Source organism: Ursus maritimus, unplaced genomic scaffold (genome assembly GCF_017311325.1).
Source record: "Ursus maritimus isolate PB19 unplaced genomic scaffold, ASM1731132v1 scaffold_22, whole genome shotgun sequence".
Classification (NCBI taxonomy): Eukaryota; Metazoa; Chordata; class Mammalia; order Carnivora; family Ursidae; genus Ursus; species Ursus maritimus.
Genome location: NW_024424675.1, coordinates 32,682,908 through 32,704,070, shown reverse-complemented (window position 1 = coordinate 32,704,070; position 21,163 = coordinate 32,682,908). Strand labels below are relative to the sequence as shown.

Here is a 21,163-nt window from a genome sequence, read left to right as displayed (position 1 = left end):
TCACCCTCATGAGGACACTGGGGCTTGGGGAGGTTAAAGTGGTGCTGTCCAGTACAGTGGATGGCTAGGCACGTGGCTATTTAAATGTAAATTAATTTCAACGTAATAAAATGAAATACTCCGTCTTTCCATCGTGCTGGCCATATTCCAAGTGCTCAGCAGCACGTGTCCCATGGCAGCTCTTTGGGACAGTGCAGGTGTAGAGCATCTCTGCCCCCGCAGACAGTTCCATTGGACAGCACTGGCTGAATGGCTTGTCAGGGGGCAGACAGCGGCCAAGCCACTGCAGGGCAGGGCGAGGCTGGGGCTTGGCCACCACCTTCTGCTCTTCTCCCGTTTCTGGCGCTACCTCCCAGCTGGGGGTTCCTGCTGGCTGGAAGCCTTCCCACCCCCAGCCCCTCCTAAACTGGGCATCTCCGGCCTCTGTGAATGGCCTTGCCTTGGCAGATGCTGCCGTTCCACCCACCTCCTAGGGAGGCTTTCCGGAGGGCGAGAAGAGGAGGAGGACAGGCAGAAGGGAGAGGAAGAGGAGGAGGAGGAAGGGAACAAATGTTTTCTTTAACCTGAGAAACTTGGCAAGGCAGCAGTGCTTGGAGGAAGGTATCATAGGCATCGGGGTAGCAGTGGGTCTCTGCTGAGTTCCACAGGGTCAGGAGGTTTGGGGCCTAGTCCTGGCTCTGCCACTGACCCCCAGGTGGCCTTGGGCACATCTCTTGGCCTCTTAAGCTTCAGGAGGCTGGTAAACATCTTGTCTGTTGGTCTCGCAGGCAGCTCAGGGGGAGGGCAGTGTGGTGCAGTGAGCAAGAGTGGGGAGTCAAATCCAGAGCCCCATTTTACAGAAGACTCAGAGAAGCCACGAGACTTGTCCAAGGAGAGCAGCACAGGAGGGCGTCCTGAAGGAGGAATGAGCTGATGCCTGCACATGACAGGTGCTTGGGAGGGGGCACTTTTTGTTGTTTGCTGAAATGTGCTTTAAGGGACCGGAGAGTCTGATCATGTTAGAGAGATTCCAAACCAGGGCTCTGGAGTCAGGCCTAGTTTGTGCCTCATTTCTGCTTCTTAGTAGCTGTGTGACTTTGGGGAAGTGACACTACCTCCATGAGCCCAGTTTCTTCATCTATGGAAAGGGGACAGTAATAGCACACAGAGACTACTCTTAGACTTGTATGGATTACATGAATTAATGTATGTACGAGCGCTTAGGGCAGTGGCTGGCACGTAGCGTGCACTATTATTCTGTTGTTATTGGCTATGATTATTGTTGTTTGTTGTTGAATCAGCCCCTGTTAGTTGGGTATTTTGCTCCTTGTGGCCAGTTGCATCTATTGGACATGGAGCCACCCCAGACGCAATGGTGTCTGTAAAGTACTTAGCACAGAGCAAGCACAGGAGTGATGTTGGCTGTGACATTTATGATCATCAGAAGGTTTAGTGTGGATGTCTTGAGCCCAACTGAGGAAGGATCAGGTGGGTTGGAGGGTGCTGGTTCCAGCAGGGGGGAGAGTCTTGCCCTCTGGAGGGGGTCTGAGTCTTGATGGAGCCCAGCCAGGTTCCACCACTCCACCTAACACCTGGGCAAGGAAGGGGCATAGAAAGGACAAGGGGGGACGTGGAGCTGTGGTCGGCCTCCTCCTTGTTCTGGAGGTATTTTGGGTACTGGTGGGACCCAGATGCCAGGCTCTGAAATAGGAGGGGGTGTGACTGTCCTCCCCTTGGGCTCCTGCCAGCCCAGCTGAGGCTTACGAGGAGCCAGTGTGCTTGAGCAGTCCCCGCGAGCCTGCAGCGCCTGGCACTGCGGGACCTGTCTTCCCGTGCCCTGGCTCACTGGCGTGTGTATTCCTGCAAGGGGGCGCAAGGGGTTTTCTTTGAGCAAACACGATCAAGTACCTACAGTGTGCTAGACCGTTGGGTGGGGCACCTGGGAACCCCTGCCTGGCACTGACTGAGCAACTCGAAGTGAGGTGAGAGCTGCCAAGGACAAGCATAGAGAACTTTGGAAACGCTGCATTCTCACCAGGTCTCTGGGCTGGGGAAGGGGCGCGTACGGGTGGGGCCATTCTGTCAGTGAAGATCCTTGGGCTCCAGGCTGCATGATATTAGCTGACGGTGACGTCAGCCCTTGCTGTTTCCCCAGTGTGGCCCACAGTCCAGCAGCATCAGCATCCCCGGGGGGCTTGTTAGAAATGCAGTGCCCCAGGCTCCACCCCAGACCTACTGAATCTGAATCTGAAGATTTACAAGATCTCCAGGTGGTTCACATGAACGTTAAGGTTGGGAGGCCCTGGCTCAGTGGGAATAATGTTCTAGAGCTGACCCTTATGGAGCACTTGCTACGGGCAGGCACCGTGCGAAGCACTTTTATATATATTGGCTCATTTAATCCTCACAACAACCCGATGACGCTGAGAACTGTGAGTGTCCCATTTTACACACGAGGACACAGAAGCCAAAAGAGGTTAATTAACTTGCCCAAGGTCACTCAGCCAGTAAGGGGCTTCAAATGCCAGGCTTCAAATCAAATCTGGGCCTTGGAATCTGCCCTGCACCTTTACACTTGACCCTCTCCCTCATTTAATGGTTGTGCCCATCGAGATTTCAGGAGGTGGATGTTTCCAGGGTGGTGTGGTAGCTCAGTGAGTCCCTTCATCTTTTCCCTCCCTAGATCTCAGCAGGTCAGACTGATCCTGGTGTATCTCCTGGGGCTGGGGAAGGGCTTTCTTTCCCTGAGCCCCTTTCTGCCTGGTTGAAAATTGGAGTTCTCTGTGTTAAGGATGGAAGGGAACAGCTGTGGGTTTGGCAGAGCCAAGCTCCCCACCTCCCCTCCAGCAGGCCCATCTCTCCCAGATAAAGGGCAGGGGTTCAAGCTGCCTGAGAAAGGTCCACGAGAATAGTGCCTCCCCAGACACCCCTGAATCCTGAGCTGCTCCCTGGTGACTGCTTTAGTTTGGGTTCCCCAGAACCAGACCCGAGAAGTGGATTTGAGTGCAAGTCATTCACTTGGGAGATGATTCCAGAAAACCGTGGCAGAGGAGCATGTGAGAGGAACAGAGCAGAGCAGGCATCCGGGAACATGTGCTTTAAGAAGCGAGCTGCCACTGCAGGCAAGAGCTTGATCCTCATGGGGCCTCTGGGAGCCGCCCCCGGCAGTAGGGGGAGCTGAAGTAGTCACATTTGACCCTTGAAGTGAGGGTTGGGTGTGGGGGGCGGGGACGAGCAAAGCCGGCTATCTGAGCGCACAGCGCCTCTGTCTCCTGGCTGCCCAAACCAGAAACCTGGGGTTCTCCCAGGCGGCTTCCCTCACTTTCCGTATCCAGCCCCTCATTGGGCTCTTCCAGTTTATTCCTAACTATCTTTGACTCATCCATTTCTCTCCCTCCCACCCCCCTGGTGAGGCCACTCATCACTCTTGCCTGGATGCACGCAAGTCTCCCTTTTGGTCGAAACTCCGTAGTCTGTCACTCAGCACTGATTTCCGCTGATCCCTGCCAGCTTCCCCCATGCCTCGACCATGTGCCCCCTGCGCCAGCTCCCTGAACCTCTTACGCTGCCCTCTGTCTCCCCTGCAGGTCTTTGCTTCCTCTACCTGGCACTGCCTTTCCCACCTCTCCTCGCTCTCCACCCTCTGACTCATTCCTCCTCCAGATCCCAGCTCAGAACTGGCACACAGGCTTCATCGCCTGTGCCAGCTCCGTGTCATTGATAGTGGCTCCCTGGAATGCTGTGTTGGGAAGGGTTCTGGAGCCTCGTCCAGCCTTGGCAGGAGTGTTGAGCTTGATTAGCAATGTCTGCCCCAGGTGTGGACGGAGGAGGGGGAACGGCAGGGGCTGTCCTTCCTCTGGCTGCATCAGTGGCTTCCGTGGCCTGTTCTGGCCACCACAGCACCCTCCACTCGGTCGTAATTGTCTATCTGTGGGTGTCTACCTGTCCCGCTAGACACCGAGTTCAGTGCCTGCCCAGCCTAGGACCTGGCCTACAGGTGACGTTTTGCAAATTTTGGTGGATAATGGGTAGGTGCTATGAGCAGAAGCACACCCACGTTCCACTCCTTCCCGCCCCTCCTCAGCCTCCATCACACAGAATCGGGGACCTGGCATCCTCTCTGGGTCCCAGAAGCTCTCAAAGCCGGCTCCCAGAGCTCCACCTCCTCCTTCCTCTGTTCCTCGTTGTCCTGAGGTGTCTGGGTCACTGACATCCAGCTCCTTGGGCGTCTGGGTCACTGTGTCCACAGCCCTGGAAAACAGGATGTGTGAGCTGGCGTGTGGCCACTGCACCTGGGCTCAGGGTCACGTTTTTGCCGAGGCTGTTTCCCTAATCACCAAAGGCCCTGGAGGCCCGGTGGGTGGGTGGGACCTCCTTTCTCTTGCCCACCTCTGCTCTGTAATGGTGCATGCCTGAAGGACAGACCGGGACTGGATGTGGCTGTGGGCTAGGAGACAGGGGGGTTTGTTTTCTTCCGTTTTGTAAGCTCTAGTATTTATGGAACATTTGACTGTGCCAGATTGAGTTCTCAGAAGTTCATCTTGTTTAGTACTTAGAACAGCACTGAGGGGTATCCTGTCGTTTATTCCTGCCTCACCAAAACGGAAACCCAGATTCCGAGAGGTGAAGAATTTATCTCTACAGCTAGCAAGTTGGGGGTGTGGCGGGGGGGTGGTGGCAGGATTCAAATCCAGGCCTGCCTGGCCCCACCCGGAGCCCGGACTACAAACCCCAGTGCTCTGCTCTGGGCAAGGGGAAGGTTTCCCCAGGGCGTGTAGACACAGGAGAGCAGAGAGGTTAAGCAGGTGCGCTCTGGAGCCAGACTGCCAGTCTCTAGCAGAGTGATCTTGGGGTTATGTAACATTTCTGTGCCTTGGTTTCCCCTTCTGTTGTTTATTGGATAAATAAAAAAGTAAATCAAATCCCTGGCATCATGCCCATGAGCCACACTCATGTGCTTGGGGGCAGGTTTGGAAACATCTGGATGCTTGAGAAGCCGGTCAGGACTGTGGATTCTGTGTCTCCCGGCGTACAGTCGATTGTGCGACACCGCTTGTTTTGAAAACGTGAATTTGTTCCAACACAGTGGAAGTATTAGGGAATAATTTGAGCACAATACAGATTTCACCTTTGCTCAGGTGGGTTTCTCATCCATGAAACACACGAGGGGAACGCAGAAAACTGCACCCACACGGGAATACACTAAACAGCCCTGCAGCTGCTCCCTGCTGGATGTCCCATCCACAGCTCCTGCCCCGTGTCCTGTCCACACCGGGCCTTATGATGTTCTATCCCGTTTCAGACAGCCCTTCTCCTCCACTAGGTAAAGCACCATAGTTATTGTAGTATGTATGCATTTCTTAACCATTTAATGTGTATGAAGACTGTGCTACTGTTTTTTTTTTTAAGATTTTATTTATTTATCCGACGGAGATAGAGACAGCCAGCGAGAGAGGGAACACAAGCAGGGGGAGTGGGAGAGGAAGAAGCAGGCTCATAGCGGAAGAGCCCGATGTGGGGCTCGATCCCATAACGCCGGGATCACGCCCTGAGCCAAAGGCAGACGCTTAACTGCTATGCCACCCAGGCGCCCCTGTGCTACTGTTTTTATTATGTTCCTGTCTTTCTTGTGTGTGTATGTGTGTGTGTGTGTGTGTGTGTGTGTGTGTGTGTACGTGATACTGACATAGTGTTTGGGTGGTGTGCCCCTAACCCTATTTTCCGCAGAAGCTCTGTGATTTCTTCTGGAAGGATTTTGCCCTGCAGAGGGATTTTTAGGAATGTCTGGTTTGCATGACAGCAAACTGTAGTGTCGTGGAGGCTCTGCAGGCCTGTGGGAGGGCAGATGGATGGGAGGAAACATGGGGGCAGACAGTGAATGGAAGAGCAGAGAACCCATAAACTACTAAAACCTTTCAGAGCCACATAACCTATAATCACCATGAGGGTTGTGCAGCCTTTTAATTTCGAATGCAGTCGAGACAGGTGATCCGTCCAGAAAAGAGAAGAGTCAACCCCCAGGTAACCCAGTTACTTCTTTAACTGTCGAGAGCGCAGAAAAAACAGGAGCCAAACGGAGCTCAAAGGTTAATAATAAAAGACAAATGGGTTTCAGTTCCACAAATAAAACTAACAAGATTTGAAATGCAGGAAATCTCATTTCGCCATTAACACAAAATAAAAGGCCAGCGGCCCACGGGTTGTAATCCTGTTTCAGGCCTGTGCCTCTACCCGTGTGGCTGGCGTGTGTCCTCAGGAGGAACCAGCTGCTGCAGCCCTCCCCCTGTCATCCCCCCATTGTCCCCCCATCGTCCCTAGCCCCCCCATGGCCTGGGCTTGGTCTCAGGCATCCAGATGTTGTACTTCCAGACAGGTCTGGAGTCAGAAGTGCCATGGGTAGTGCCATGGAGAGGGAGAAGAGGCTCTCCCAGGCCAGACAGCAGGGGCCAGCATTTATTCATCTGGCATATAATGTGTGCTGGGTCCCATGCCGAGCACCCTGCCTGTGCGATCTCACTGACTCTCCCCAACTGCTCAGTAAGGTGATTACAGTTTATCCCCATTGCATCCATGAGGAAGCAGCAGCTCAGAGTGGTTACAAAACTTACCCCAGGTTGCACAGCACTGGAATCCAAGGTCTGTCTTAGGCCAAAGTCCAGTCTCAGCCACTGTATTTTCTCAGTCTGGGACCAGCTGAAGGGTTTGGCAGTGAACATTTATTGAGTTCCTACTGCATACAACGCATGGCCTAGGTAATAGCATATGTCTGGTATTTAATTTAGCAGGCTCTTTCCCACCCCTTTGTGAATGGACCCTATGAACAGAGATTTGTGAAACTTTGAAAGCTGGTACAGCACAGGCACCCACGGATGGAATATTGCACACTGTCCAAGAGGGAGGTGGGCATGGTCTTGTGTGTAAATGAGAAGAGTTAAGCACAGAGACACCAGCAGCTTGCCAGAAATCACACAGCAAGCAGGTGACCAGTGACTAGAACCACCTCGGACTGTACGTCCTCTGCCTTTTGTCTTACTCCGGGGAAGACCCCGAAGTGGAGTGAGCTCTCTGATACAGTCGGTCCTCAGGCCAGCAGGAACCTGCCACTGCTTTCTTCTTCCTTCCTCCAGCCCCATGGAGGATGTGATAACCCGTTCAGGGTTTCTGGGGTGTCTGCCTGGTTCCTTGGCAGTCGGCGAGGCACCCTGGGATGGGAAATCAGGCAGCCGCCCAGATATTATAAACAATTACTGCTAATTACCAGGCCTGCCAGTTCCCCATTGTCTGCTCACAATCCCACCAGGAACTGAGGAGCAGACAATGATGATGTTGGAGGGACCTTTCAATTTCAGGCTGCAGAAGGCTCGCTCTGCCGGGGAGGCTGGGCCCTTCAGTGACTTGGAGCCCAAGAGGCACCACCGTTTCTTGGGCTTTGGGAGCCCAGACTCTCCTTACAAAGTGGAGCCTGGACCCCAAGATGGCCAGGAGTGTGGGGTGGAAAAAAGACAGGGCCGATGAGGAAGGCCCATGTCACCAGTCGTGAGAGAGTCTAGGCCTTAGCTTTGATGCTGTTAATTAAGGATCTTTGCAAGAATAATAGGTACACATTTCTATCCCTAGATATTTAAGTTATTTTCCCCATACTTTCTCTGTGAGACTGTTGCATAATTGCTGAGATAATAGATTCAGAAGCCGGACTGCTTGGATTCAGTACTCCTCTGCCTGTCTTGGTTTGGCCCTCTCTCTTGGGTGCGGCAGGAACATATGCTTCTCTTGGGCTTGGAGGGACACACAGAGCCTCAGAGACACGGGGTCACTTGACAAGACACCAGGCAGCCATTTCTGCAAAGCATCATGCCCTTTTCTTAGCTCCACCCAATAGGAAGGATGAGCACAAGTCCCCTCTGTTTGCAGATTCCCCAGGCCTGTGTGGGGGTTCCCCTCGGGTCTCAGCACCACCAGCCCCGCCCAGGGACCCAGACCTTCCCCGAGGACCCTCCAGCATCCCCGCTGTCCCCTCCTCCCCCACTTCTGCTGCTCCCTCAGGCTGGGGAGTTGTCGTTTGTTTATCTGGGGACAGGACAGCCTGGTTTTTGCACATATCCTTCTAAGTCTCTTCCTTCTTGGATTTGAAACTCAAAAGCCAAGAATCTGACCGGCTTGTTCGTTGCCTTCTGGGTTATCACTTGTCTGAGGCTACTGCCTGAATGGAAGAGGGTGGCAGGGATGGTAGGAGATCAGGAAAAGGAAAAACTCTCAGGCTACAATGTCAGATTATCATTCTGCCATCCAGCCTGCCAGTAACTTAAGTAGAAACAGAATTTACTGGCATGCCGCTCAAGTACCTCACACGGGTGGGGGAGGAGCGTGACCAGCCAGGACTGGGGAGCTGGTCTGGGGCTCTCAGCGAGGGCCACACACAGGGCTCAGTCCTCATGACTTTCCGTCCCTGGGATTCTCTCTTTTTGTTTCCCAGAGTTTTTGTTTGAGCTTGGGTCTGGTGTCTACGCCGTGGGTCCATCAGCTCTGGCCAGGGGCCAGGGGCCCTGTATTTAAGTAAAGCCGGTTACCATAACTGGCCTCTTTAATCAATGACTGAATGACAACGTTTGTCTCTCGTTCATGCCAATTTTGGTGCAGGTGTTTCTGGTCGTTGGGCCCAGGCTCCCTTTTTCTTGTGGCTTTTCTTGTGGCCTAATGATGAAGACCATCATTAGGGTCTCTGATAGGGGAAGAGAGAAGGTCATATACGAGGTTCCTAATTGTGGTAAAATACACAGGTTACCAACTTACCATCGTAACAGTTTTTTTCCTTGAAGTAGAGTTGACACAGTGTTACATTGGTTTCAGGTGTATAACGTAGTGATGGGACAGCTGTACACTATGCTTGGTCACCGTAAGCCTTGGTACCATCTGTCCCCATACGGCGCTAATATCACTGACTGTATGCCCTCTGCTGTGCCTTTCATCTGTGACTTACCGTTCCATAACGAAGCCTGAGCCGCTCCCTCCCATTCACCCCTCACTGTAACCATTTTTTTTTTTTTAGAGAGAGGAGGGGGGGTTTGGGGAGGGGGCAGAGGGAGAGGATCTTAAGCAGGCTTCACGCCCAGCGCGGGGCTCAATCTCACGACCTGAGATCATGACCTGAGCTGAAATCACAAGTCAGATGCTTCACTGCTGAGCCACCTGGGCGCCCCTGTTGTAACCATTTTTAAGCGTGTCGGTTGGGTGGCATTAAGGACAGTCACATTGTGCAACTGTCACGACCATCCACCTCCAGGACTCTTCATCTTGTTAAAGTGAACCCTGTCCCCATAAAATATGAACTCTTCATTCTCCCCTCCCCCTCAAGCCCCTGGTGACCATCCTCCTGTCTCTGAATTTGACTGCTCAAATGTCTCATATAAATGGAATCACCTAGTATTTATCCTTTTGTGAGTGGCTTATTTTGTTTAGCATAACATCTTAAAGATTCATCTCCGTGTGTAAAATATGTCACAACTTCCTTCCTTGTTCAGGCTGAATAATATTCCATTGTATGTACAGACCATTCATCCACTGATGGACACTGGGTTGTCTCCACCTTCTGGCTATTGCAAATGACTCTTCTGTGAACATGGGTGTACAAATGTGTCTCAGAAACCCTGCCTTCAGTTTTCTTGGCATACACCCAGAAGTGGAGTTGCTGGATCATATGGTAATTCTATTTTTAATTTTTTGAGGAACTGCCATCCTGTTTTACATAGCGGCTGTACCATTTTACATTCCCACCAACAGTGCAAAGGATTCCAATTTCTCCACATCCTTGCCAACACTTGTTATTTTGTTTTCTTAATTTTATTTTGTTTTTGATAGTAGCCATTTCAATGGGTGTGAGATGGTGTCCTGTGAGCCCTGGCAGTTTTTTTTTTATTCTTCTTTTTCTGCAATGCCCGTGCCTGATTTAAGCTTTGTTTGCTGAGGCCTTCATTTCGAAGAGGCAAACAAATTTGTCAGCCACACAAAGAGCCGGGCCACCTCCTCCACAATTGAGGCTCTTTTGTTTTAGAGATCTTTACTGATTTTGATAGCTGACCATTTGGGCCACTTGTCTTTTCTCTTCCTGTGCTTTGAATTCCTGCTCGTATGTTTTAAATTCACCAAGAAAGAGCAAGCCCTGAACCCCTAAGCCCCCATCCTTGACCCCAATAAAAGCAGAACCCCTGGTCTGTGTGCTCTCTTGCGCCCCCCCCCCCCTTCTTCACTGTGTAGCCCCAGGTGTGCTGTGCAATGTCCCAGGACTTGTAGGTAATAAGCCTTCATTTTTTTCAAAGTTTCCTGATGATTATTGCTGAAGGGCCTCTTGCAATCATAGTAAGAACCACAAGGCTTGGTCCAGTCCTGACATTGGTTTGCAGAGGGGAGATGTCTGTGGCAAGTGCACGGTGGCCCCGCTGAGTGCCCCAGGCATTTCTAGCTTTTGGCATTACTGTCGATAGGCTGACACTGGCACAAAACAGACGGCATGGGGGTTGGGCCTGGAAGTGGCCTGTATCCCTTCAGCTCACATCGGCCACACTTGGTTACAAGGCTGGGAGACAGATCGAGCTGTCTCTCCAGGTGAAAGAGATGAACGCAGCATTCCCCACGCTCAGAAAAGCAAAGCGGGCTTCCGGAGCCCACCCCGCATCCTGGGACTGGTCCTGGACAGGGGAGGTTGTTGTGTGCCGTGGCAGCTGTCTGAAAGGTGTCTTCCACAGGCAGACCTAGGCTCAAATCCTGCCTCTCCATCCTCTCACTGTGCAACCTTAGGCAAGTGGCTTTCCCTCGCTGAACCCCAGTGTCCTTGATGTTAGCTAAATAAAATCATGCCCGCTTCCCTAGAACCCACTGCAGGAGTCACACCAGAGGGTGTGGCCCATGAGGACAAGACTCGAATACGCCCTAGAGCCCAGAGGGGTGCTGGCACATAGTAAGCCCTTGGGACTGAGACACCCAACCTGAAATAGGTGGGTCAGGGACTGGGTGTGTCTTGTTATATTGTCCTCTCTTGTCATTTCTTTGGGAGCAACACTCTTCCCCAGCAAAATGGTAGGTTCTTAGTGTACAGGGTCTTGTCTCGGGAAAGGCAGACCAGTGGTTCAGAAGCAGGAGGGGACATCCGTGTGGAGTGGATCCCCAAACCCCACCTTCCTTGGAAGCACTTGGAAGCTTGTCTTGCTCCTTCAAGGCTGAGATCCCAGCAGGTTTCCGAAGAGGGGAGCTTTGGCGGCGGTGGTGGTGAAGGGGTGCACTAAGGCAGTGAACCAAGCATGCTGTGCCCTCGAGGCCCCAAGGAGGTTTCCTCCTCCTGCTTAGAGACCTCCCTGGCTGCTGTGGGCAATGGGGCACACAGTAGGCACTTGTCGAAAGTCCACTAGTGTTCTTGGGACCTGCCCAGGTGGAAAGTCACCAGGGATTGGCATTAGGAGTGTTGTATTCAAGTGCTGACTGCCCCGGGAACTCTGTGGCTTTAGGCGGAGCAGGACCTGGGCGGCCTCATCTGAACGGTGGTGATAAATACGAGGTACCAACCTCCTGGGGTTGGCGCGAGGTCAGATGAGGAAGTGGGCTGCCAGTGGTTTGCGCCTAAAGATGACAGTAATCATCTCATTTAATACAACAGACCTAGGAGATGGGAACATTATTATTCCCATTTCAGAGATGAGAGAGAAAAACTGAAATTGGCTGGGGTAAAATAATAATGATTGGTAATAATAACAGTTGTTATTGACTTATGGAACCACGAAAGAAATGAAGCATCTTGCTTCACGCAGAACTTGATCCGGGACGGCAGCACGGTGGCTCCAGTCTTCTGGCTGAGGTTCAAGTCTGGTGGGAAAAGAGAGCTTCTCACTCCCCGCAGTTCACACGAAGCTTCCTAGCCAGATTCCTGTGGGCTGAATCGGGCCACGCGCAGATCTCTGAGCCAGCAGTGGCCAAGGGAAGGAATGTGCTCATCGGCCAGCCTGAGCTCACACCCAGGCCCTGGCACCTGCTCTGCTCTGCTCCATGGGAATCAGTGCCTTGGGGACGGGACTCCTCAAAGCAGGTTTGAGGTCTCATTCCCAGCGAAGTGACCTTTGGGCAGCCCCGTAGCAACAGCACATGCAGGCCTCTGAGGCTGAGCCACTGATCCTATGCATCTCGAATAGTCAGGTGCAAATAAGTCTGCTGGGGCTCTTGTTAAAAGGCAGACTGATTCAGCAGGTCGGGGTGGAGTGGGGTGCAATTTTGTTCCTAATATTAGCTCCTGGCGATGCTGCTGGGCTCTGGGCCACACAATCAGTGTCGTGGCACTAAGCCACAGGAGCCAGGCACTGGTAAGCGTCACCTCCCACACTTCTTACAACCACCCCAAGAGGCAGGTACCATCAGACCCATTTCATGGAGGTGGAACCTGAGGCTTGGTGAGGAGAGAGGCAAGAGGATGGTACAGGACACAAAAGCTAAAGCCCTAGAATTTTGGAGTCGAAGTGGAGACTTCAGGGCCATGAACATGGAAGGAGGGAGAGACAGGACAGAGCTCTGTCTGAGGCCAGGTGATGGATGTGGACAGAATCCCCAGGGACTGAGGGGCGCTCTGGAAGTGACTGAGTCATCAGAGTCCTCAGTCAGCTCCTGGGAACATTTGGTTTTGTCTCATCTTTTCTCCTTGCAGCCTTAACTACGGGGGAGTTTGCCTGGCATCAGACGCGCAGTTCAGTGACTTCCTGGGCAGCATGGGGCCGGCGCAGTTTGTGGGCCGCCAGACCCTGGCCACCACGCCAATGGGTGAGTGCCCCAAGACCTGTTCCAAGAGGGGGGGAGCGCCACAAGCCCTGCGTCTTTCCTATCGCCCCTTCTACCTTGGCTTCCTCCACTGAGCACCCAGCTTAGAGCCTGGTCTGCACCTGCCGCCCTCAGCGGAGCCCGGGCAGTCATGTTGGAGTTGTCTCTGCTCTTGTTTTGGGCTGGGAGCAGGGGAAGGGGGTTTCATCTCTAAGTAGAGAGGAGGGGCTGAGCCCTTGGGTGAGCTGCTAAGCCACTTCCCAGTCCCTTTGCTTGGGGCCTCTTGCAGGGGATGTGGAGATCGGCCTGCAGGAGCGGAATGGCCAGCTCGAAGTGGACATCATCCAGGCTCGGGGACTGACGGCCAAGCCAGGCTCCAAGACACTGCCAGGTATGGGGACTGCCCTTCCTTTTCTGCAAGGCAGGGGTGGACGTTGGGGAGGAGGTCCTGAAGGGTATCTGGGTCTAGAAGAGAGAAAACTGGGCCCAACTACAGGGGCACCCCTTTGTCCCAACTCTAGTGACTCCCATGGGACTAGTGGTGTAGGGTTTGTTCTGGGGACGCACTTGAGATTGTCCGTTGACCTTACTGGTCTTCCCCACTGGTTTGAGCTTCTGGAGGACAGAAGCTTTCCTGTGTATGGCTATAGCCCCATCTGTGGGGCTTGGCACAGACAGGCTGAGCAAATGTGTCCATGATGACTGTGGAAGCCAGGGAAGGGGTGAGCAAATCAGGGCCTGAGAGAGGAAAGAGGTAAGTGCAGAGTGAGCAAAGGCGGGGAGGAGGCAAGCAGGTCCCCCAAGGGGGTGGAATAGGTCCCGCCCAACACTGGCTACACCCCATCATCCGCATCTACCACCTCACCCACCCCTGCGGCCGCCTCCCCAAACCCCAGGGAGGGGGCAGTGTGACCCCTAGCAGTGGGTGGGCAGCCTCCCTCTGCTGTGCCATGTACCCACCATTTGAGGGCCCGATTGGAAGTCAGCCTGCTGGCCTCTGTCCTCAGCGGCCTACATCAAGGCCTACCTGCTGGAGAACGGCGTCTGCATTGCCAAGAAGAAGACCAAAGTCGCTCGCAAATCTCTGGACCCGCTGTATAACCAGGTGCTGCTGTTTCCTGAGAGTCCCCAGGGCAAAGTCCTGCAGGTGAGGGGCCCTGAGGGGGTGTGCGCGCATTTCCCGAGGGAGAGGGGAGCGCTCCGGGGGAGAGGGGAGGTCTCCGGAGGGCCTCTGCTGGAGGAAGTAGAACTCTGTGGCTGAGCTGAGCTCCATGGTACAACTTGGAACAGGTTCCTTTCTGAGCCTCAGCTGCTTCATCCGTAAGATGGGGGTGCTTGTGTTACCTCCAGAGAACATTACTGTGACAACGAAGTGTGTGCTTTGTGCAGGAAATGTGTTTTTCAGTTCGGCCCCTAGTGAGCGCTCTGCAGTGGCTGCTGCCATTGTTCTTGTTATCACTCACCGTCAACACGGCCACCTCTGCATGCCGGGGCTTGGCCTGGAGCACAGACATCATCCACTGGGAGGCGTTGAGGCTCCAGAGAGGCGTGTGGTCCCCTGGCCATTAGGAGGGTCCTCGGGCGGACTCAGACGTGGAGCTGGGAGTAGCCGCCCATTGAGGGCATCGATAGGGCCCAGGTCGGATACCTGCAGGGACCGCGTGCCCGAGAGCTGCCACTCGGGCACCTCTAGCTGGTGCCTCCGAGTCTTGTTTCTAACCAGGGCAGGCAGAGCAAATGAGGGCAGGCTCTGAGCGTTCCAAGTTGCCAAGACAGCGGGACTTTCACCAAACTGCCCAGGGCTTGTCTAGGGCAGAATGTATCTGTGAGCTGTGAAATCAGTTTAGTGGCTCTCAACAAGTTTGTCTGCTTGTCTAATGGAGTGGGCTAGGAAAGAGAACATCTATCATTCCTAGTGAGGCAAGTCCTATTGGTGAGGCACTTGCTTCAGCTGGGAATCCCGTGTGCTCACTGCGTAATGCTGTAAAGGTCCTACTGTATATCCTTGTCAAAAAAGCTTGGGAAAAGTCTTCTAGCCTAGAGGCATGCCAATACTACGTAAAACCCCAGAAGACCATCTAAGGGCCACATCTGGTCCGCTAGGGGGAGCTCGTGCCTTCTGGCCTCTGGCCTGAGCGTCTTTGGAGAAGCTCCAGAGAAGGGCCCTGTGTGGGATGTGGAGAGGGTGGGGCGACAGAAATCTGAATGGGGTCCTTGCTGCTGAGCTCTCTGACTGACGTCAGAGCAGGACAGACCCACTGGCAGCATACGTGAGGCCCGAACGCCCGTTGTAGTAGTTTGCCAGGGCTGCCGTAACGTAGTACCACCAATTGGGTGCCTTACACAATAGAAACTGATTTCTCGTGGTTGTGGAGGCTAGAAGCCCAAGATCAAGGGATTTAGTTTCTCCCAAGACCTCTGCCTTTGACCTGCAAGCGGCCGCCTTCCCACTGTGGGTCCTCGCGTGGTCTTCTCTGCACACATGCATCCCTGTGGTCTCCGTGTGTCCCAATCTCTTCTCCAGTGGGATTGGATTAGGGTCCCCCTAATGGCCTCATTGGAATCTAAGGCCCTGTCTCCAAATACAGTCACATTCTGGGGGCTAGGGCTTCAACATGAATTTTGGAACACAGCTGAGCCCATAACCCCCGTTGAAAATGAATCCACCCATGCGCTAGAGGTGGGCTTCTGATCAGGTGCCCAAGGAGCCCTGAAGATTGGTCAGGTGAGCCGCCTCGGGCAAATGATTTAACTTCTCCCAGGCTCCGTTGAAACAACTGGAATGGGAGCATTTTGTAGGGTTGTTAAGACAGACTCTTAAGGCCAGTGTCGCTTTGGGGCAGTTCCTGACAGTGCAGGGTAGCATGGGCTCATGCTGTTCTCATCGCCCCCCCCCCCCGCCCCCATGTGCTTGGGGAGCTGCCGAGAGTTTACAGGGAACTTTCACATCCACTCCTTTCATCCTTACCCACGAGGTAAACTGGGGATAATTTCATTTAGAAACAAGAACTCGGAGACCCCGGGATGTTAGGTGCCTTGCCCACACCACCAAGCCAGGACTGGGATTTGAACCTACGAGTGTCTGACCCCGGAAGGTGGGCGTGCACACCGACAGGCTCTATGGAATCACTGAGCCAGCCCACCTTTGTAGAGGGAACGGGGTTAAAACCTGAGCCACAGGAGAGCACACGAGGGTCCCGCAGCCACAGGAACCCCCCAGCTGGCTGCTGCAGGAGAGCGTGTGGACCACACAACAGGGAAGGCACTGCAGAAAGGAGTCTGTCGGAAACGAGGGAGCTAGTATCACACCGCGCATCTCTCAGCCACTTGTACAACTTTGTTTCACGCGGGGGGTTTCCAAGGTCTGGAAGCGAGGCCCTGGTGGGGGCTAGGAGGGGGACCGGGCAGGGGACTCACCATGTAGGGTCAGCCCTCAAGGCTTGGCGTCAGAGACGGAGGGGTGTGGAGGGTGGAGTGGAGAGGGCTGGGTGGGAGGCGGGAAGCCAGTCGCGCAAGCCAGCAATAATGGCGGCACTAGAGCCAGCAAAGTCCGGTCAGGCTTGAGCCATTTTAAGGCGGTAGCATCCACAGGACTCAGAGATGCCGCGGGCGTAGGGGTGACCCCGGGTCTGGCTCTGGGCCTGTGAGCAGCACTGGCAGGATCTGACCCGCAGTGTCTCTTGCCCCGCAGGTGATCGTGTGGGGGAACTACGGGCGGATGGAGCGGAAGCAGTTCATGGGTGTGGCCCGTGTGCTGCTGGAGGAGCTGGACTTGACCACCCTAGCCGTGGGCTGGTACAAGCTCTTCCCCACCTCCTCCATGGTGGACCCAGCTGCGGGCCCCCTGCTCCGGCAGGCGTCCCAGTTGTCCCTCGAGAGCACCGTGGGGCCCTGTGGTGAGCGATCTTAGGGCCGGGGTTGGGGGGGGCTCCCCAACAAGGCCTGGAGAACGCCCAGCCCCAACCTGGGACCCCAGGCCCAGGGGCACATTGAACAGAGGAGGACGGGGTTCTCCCCCACAGCGGGGAAGCAGAACGGGGAAACCTACCCCCCAGGGCCCCTCCTCACCCCCTCTTTGCCTCCTACCCCCTAAGACCTTCCCTCTCCCAACGGGATTGGCTGCACTTTTGGCTTGGCCAGTTCTTGACCTGGTGGATGTGGCTGCAATCCGGAGAAAGGAAAGACTGAGGTGGCAGAGCAAACCATCCTCCTGTCCCAGACACTGTCCGACTGCTCCCCCTTTTTGCCTCCTCGGAAGCTCGCTGCCCGGAGCCAAGTCCAGAACCCAGCGGCCATCTCCATGGTGCCAATTACCAGCAAGTGTCTTTCCTGCGGCACCGGGTTCAGGCAGCTACTCCTGCCCCAAAGCCAATGGGGCAGCTTTGCAAGGATCCGGAGCCAGCTCCGGGGGGCCCAAAGCCTCCCACTTGAAGAGGAGCTCGGCCTCCCTCCGCCTGCCCGTGGAAGGAGCTTTGCCGCAGCCTGTCTGAGTCCATCTGTCTGTCCCTTCCTGCCTGCCCCTCTTCCGGTGGCTCTAGGAATTGGGGTCCAGCAGGGACCAAAGGAAAGGAGGTGGTACCCTGGGCTTGGCACAGACTCCCAGGGTGCCTTGCTCCGTGGGATGGCAACAAGCTAGTTTGGAATGGTGGACTGGAAAGAACTGGGTCATCTGTGTTTTGGTGGAGGAGCTGCGGGACCCTGATTTTTGAGAACCCCAAGTCCAGAGAGCTCACCATCTCTGAATTTTGGGGACGCTGGACTGGAGAGGGAGTCTGAGCAAAGTGGGGATTGGGACTGGTGGTGCCAAGGCAAGGGTTTCTCAAATAGGAGAATCCCTCCTCGTTGGATGAGGTCAAAGGTCTTGTCTACCCCTCTGCCTCCAGGCTAGGGGTCTGGGGAGGCAACAGAGCTTCCCTATTTTAGTCTTTTTAAACAAACCATCCTGTACTAAGGGCAGAACCCACTGCCCCGGCCTCAACTACCTTGGCTCATGAGTGTAAGAATCGGGAGATTCCTTCTCAAGCAGGCCTGGGTAGCTGCCTTCCTGGCCCGGCCCTCCCCGAGGCCTACGGAAGCCCTTTTGCATGCTGGGAGGACACAGGCTGGCCCCTCTTTATAGAAGCACATTTCTGCCACCTCCCCCTGGGAGGCACCCAGCAGCCCACCACCCCTCATTACCCAGTCCCTGCTGTGTAGGGCGTAGTCCGGGTTAGCTGGGTAGAGTTAGTGTTCCAGGCCCTGGGGCCTGTTCTTAGCTTGCATATAGTCCTTACAGAGTTCCAAGACGGGTGGAGAGGAGACGGCGGTCTCCTCACTACTCTGGGTCTGGGCCTGGAGCCTGGGTCATGCCCTTCTTCCTCTGCTCTCCCCCCCATCCCCAGGGTTGTAGCTGGAGCTGCCCCTTATACTCAGATGTTCTGATGTATTATCCTTGGTACTGGTTTTATCTGTGAAGCACTCCTGAGGGTTGTGGGCCTCGGTGGAGAGGCCTGGGCTCCATCGGACAACGTCATCTTCCACCGGGATGCCCAGCTGTGTCCAGATCCGCCTTGTCCTTGGACTCACTCTAGGCTCTTGACCAGGCCATTTCTTCCACCTGAAACCCCTTCCGTCCTCTCCCCCACCCCCTCCTCTCCGCCCATTTAAGCCCTGGGGAGCCTTGAACGTTCTGGATGAGTTATATCGCCTCCATGGAGCTTCCCATGCTGCACTGGGAAGGGGAGATGGAGATGCCCCTTTCTTTTATCGATGAGCTCTCCCGAGCTTCCTGGGATTGTGCTGGGGCAGGAGGCAGCAGGGCTCTGGATGGCCTCCAGTCTGAGGCCCAGAATCAGCCCCTCCCCCGTTTGTTTTTTAACCAGTGTGATTTCTCTGCTGTTCGTTTATGACTCACCATTTGGAATATTTTGAGCCAGGAGAGCGCCTTCTCTCTCCAGCCGTCGCTGCTCTGGTTGTTCAGGGGTAGCTTTTCAAAGACGGGGCAGAGCCTGGCTGTCCCAAACAGAGGGAGAGAGGGCTTGGTGCCCACCCCCCCAACCCGGCCCGAGCCTACCCTCTGGTGTCTGCACAGCCTTTATAAAGAGAGAGAGCGCGCTCCAAAGCAATAACAACATCCTGGGGGTGGTCACCGAGGGCCCCCCTCAATGACTTTCTTGTTTGTTCTGTGAAATCTCAGTTCACCTCCTGGTGGGGTGGGGTGGGGGCTGGAGCCCTGTTTCTTTGTATAATTGTTGTGAGCACGTGCCCTGCTTCCAAGGGGCTCTGACCATTTGGTGCAGGAACCACTGTCTGTCCTCACCAAGAGATGGGGGTTTGGGGAGGGGCGACTGTTCTCAGTATTAGCTTTGGGGAACCTTCAAGCCCAGCCCATCCCTCCTGCTTCCTGATCCTTTGTCCACTCTCACTCCATCTGGAGAGGAGCAGAGACGGGGAATTGTAGGGATTTGGGAGCCAGGACCTGGCGTCTATAGGGGCTGATTCTTTTTTCAATCACTGGGCCAAAAGTCACATGCAGGGGTACTGTGGGAGGAAGTCTCCATTTCCCTTCGCCAGAATCCGCCTTTCATACAGTTGGGAAAGGGCCTTTGGGACCATTAATGAAGTCCATTTTACAGATGAGGACCGAGGCCTGGTAAGGCCTGCCTCTGGGATCACCTGTGAATTCACTGGCTCCCCCAGCCTGGGCCTCCCCCCACCCCAGGCTGAGCTGGAGCCAGAGCAGGACCAAGTGAGGCCGCCATTTCCCGCAACACTTCCTCCTCCCTTCTCTCTGTAGAGCCTCCCAGCAGCCCAGAAAAGATGGGCAAATTGTAGCCCCTCCGAGAAGTGAGGCAATTAAAGCCCTGAATCAGGAAGTGGCTTGCCCAAGACCCTTCAACAAATGATCAGTGGGGACAGAACAGGGGCTCTGTCCTGCTTCCCTTCTTCCTGGGACCGGAAGCCACTGCCCAGGCATGTCTGCCGTTATAAGTATTTGTGGCCTTTGAGCCCTGGGCCCCCAGCCCCGCTTGGTTCCATCTCCGAGGGCCCGGGTTTGGGGGAGAGGGCTGCCCTAGACACTTAGCTTTCCTGGGGTCTGGCCCAGCCGACTGAGGGTGCACAGGATTTGGTCTAGGCCTCAGTGTCTGTCTGGGTAGGGCTCCCGCTGAGGGAGGTGAGAAGCACCATGTCCTGCCTGGGGCTGTGTGGGAGTGAGGCAGCCGTGGCACACCTCATCTTAAGCCTCACAAAACCTTCAGAGGTAACGCTATCCGACCTTCCTGTAGTGCTTTTCAGACTTTTGCTTTCAAAGTGCTTTTATGTCAAGTATACCCTCCCAAGAGCCCCTGGGCAGTAGAGGGGCCCAGTATTATCAGCCCTGCTTTACCGAGGAGGGAGCTGAAGCCCTGGGAGGGAGGGCACCTGCTGAGGTCCCACCGTGGGGTCGGGGCTGAGCCGGGACTAGAACTCAGTTCTCCAGCAGTTGAGAGCTGTATGAGGCGGTGAGGCAGATCGTTGAGGGGATGGTTACACACTTCACAAGCTGGTTCACCATCCAGTTCCTGAAACCAGGAGCTCCTGGGCACCCCCCAGTGCTGAGGCGGCGCTGAGCCCCCCCCCCTTGGAGCACAGCTGCTGCGTCACGCAAGGCTACCTGCATTTATTTATTGAGCAGCGGCGCTGTGCCCGGCCCAGGGGACCGAGCCCCCTCCCGTTCCCCTGCAGTGCTCCCCTTGGCTCTCTGGGAGGGCCCCTTGTCTGTATAGCAGCACCTCGGAGTGGACGGAAAGCTGCCATGTCCATGAGCTCATCTGACTCACAAGCCCTGTGGGGGAGGCAGGCTGTGCCCATTGTACTAGCTTCTGTGAGGGCGAAGTGGAGACTTGAACCCGGGGCCCCAGGCATCCCATCTGGAACCCTTTCGCTCTATGGCTGCCTCCCAAGGGGATGGCAGGGAGGCCGGAGCCCGGGTCCTCGGGCTGAGGGGCCTTTCCATCCACCCACGTTTCCCTCACTTCCTCTCCGGGAGCTGGAGCTGCTCGGGACTTGGGGGAGGGAGGGTTTCCGGGGCCCCTGGGTTGGCGTGGGTCACGTTGCATTGTGTTCATGACCATGTAGCTCATGTTGAAAATTAAAGTTTTTGGCTTTTCTAACCTGGCTCGCTCTGCTTTGTGCTGAGAGGTCTGTTGGGGAAGCCAAGGGTAGTTGGTGTTCGAAGGAGCACCTTGGGGCGCAGGGCACGTGATCCTTCTAGAGGCGCGCGGTGGGGGCGGGGCATTATTCCAGGTGAGCCCAGTCCTATTACAGAGGTGGAAAGTGAAGCCCAGGTGGGGGATGACATTCCCCACGGGCAGTTCCTAGATGAAGGCTCTTCCCACAGCACGCTGCTGCGTCCAGGGGCCCCAGTGATGCGGTG

The 21,163-nt window shown here is 54.9% G+C and overlaps 1 protein-coding gene across 2 annotated transcripts in view; it reads left to right on the top strand.

Annotated features, from left to right (window-relative positions):
- Positions 1-20,904, top strand: part of RIMS4 (regulating synaptic membrane exocytosis 4) — a 61,617-nt gene extending 40,713 nt beyond the window's left edge. For both annotated transcript variants that reach the window (XM_040638380.1, XM_040638379.1), the window contains exons 3-6: positions 12,659-12,771; positions 13,058-13,159; positions 13,776-13,915; positions 16,460-20,904. In XM_040638380.1, coding sequence (XP_040494314.1) covers positions 12,659-12,771; positions 13,058-13,159; positions 13,776-13,915; positions 16,460-16,678 — 574 coding nt within the window. In that variant the 3' untranslated portion in view covers positions 16,679-20,904. The remainder of the gene's footprint in view (positions 1-12,658; positions 12,772-13,057; positions 13,160-13,775; positions 13,916-16,459) is intronic.
- The last annotated feature ends 259 nt before the right edge of the window (positions 20,905-21,163 follow it).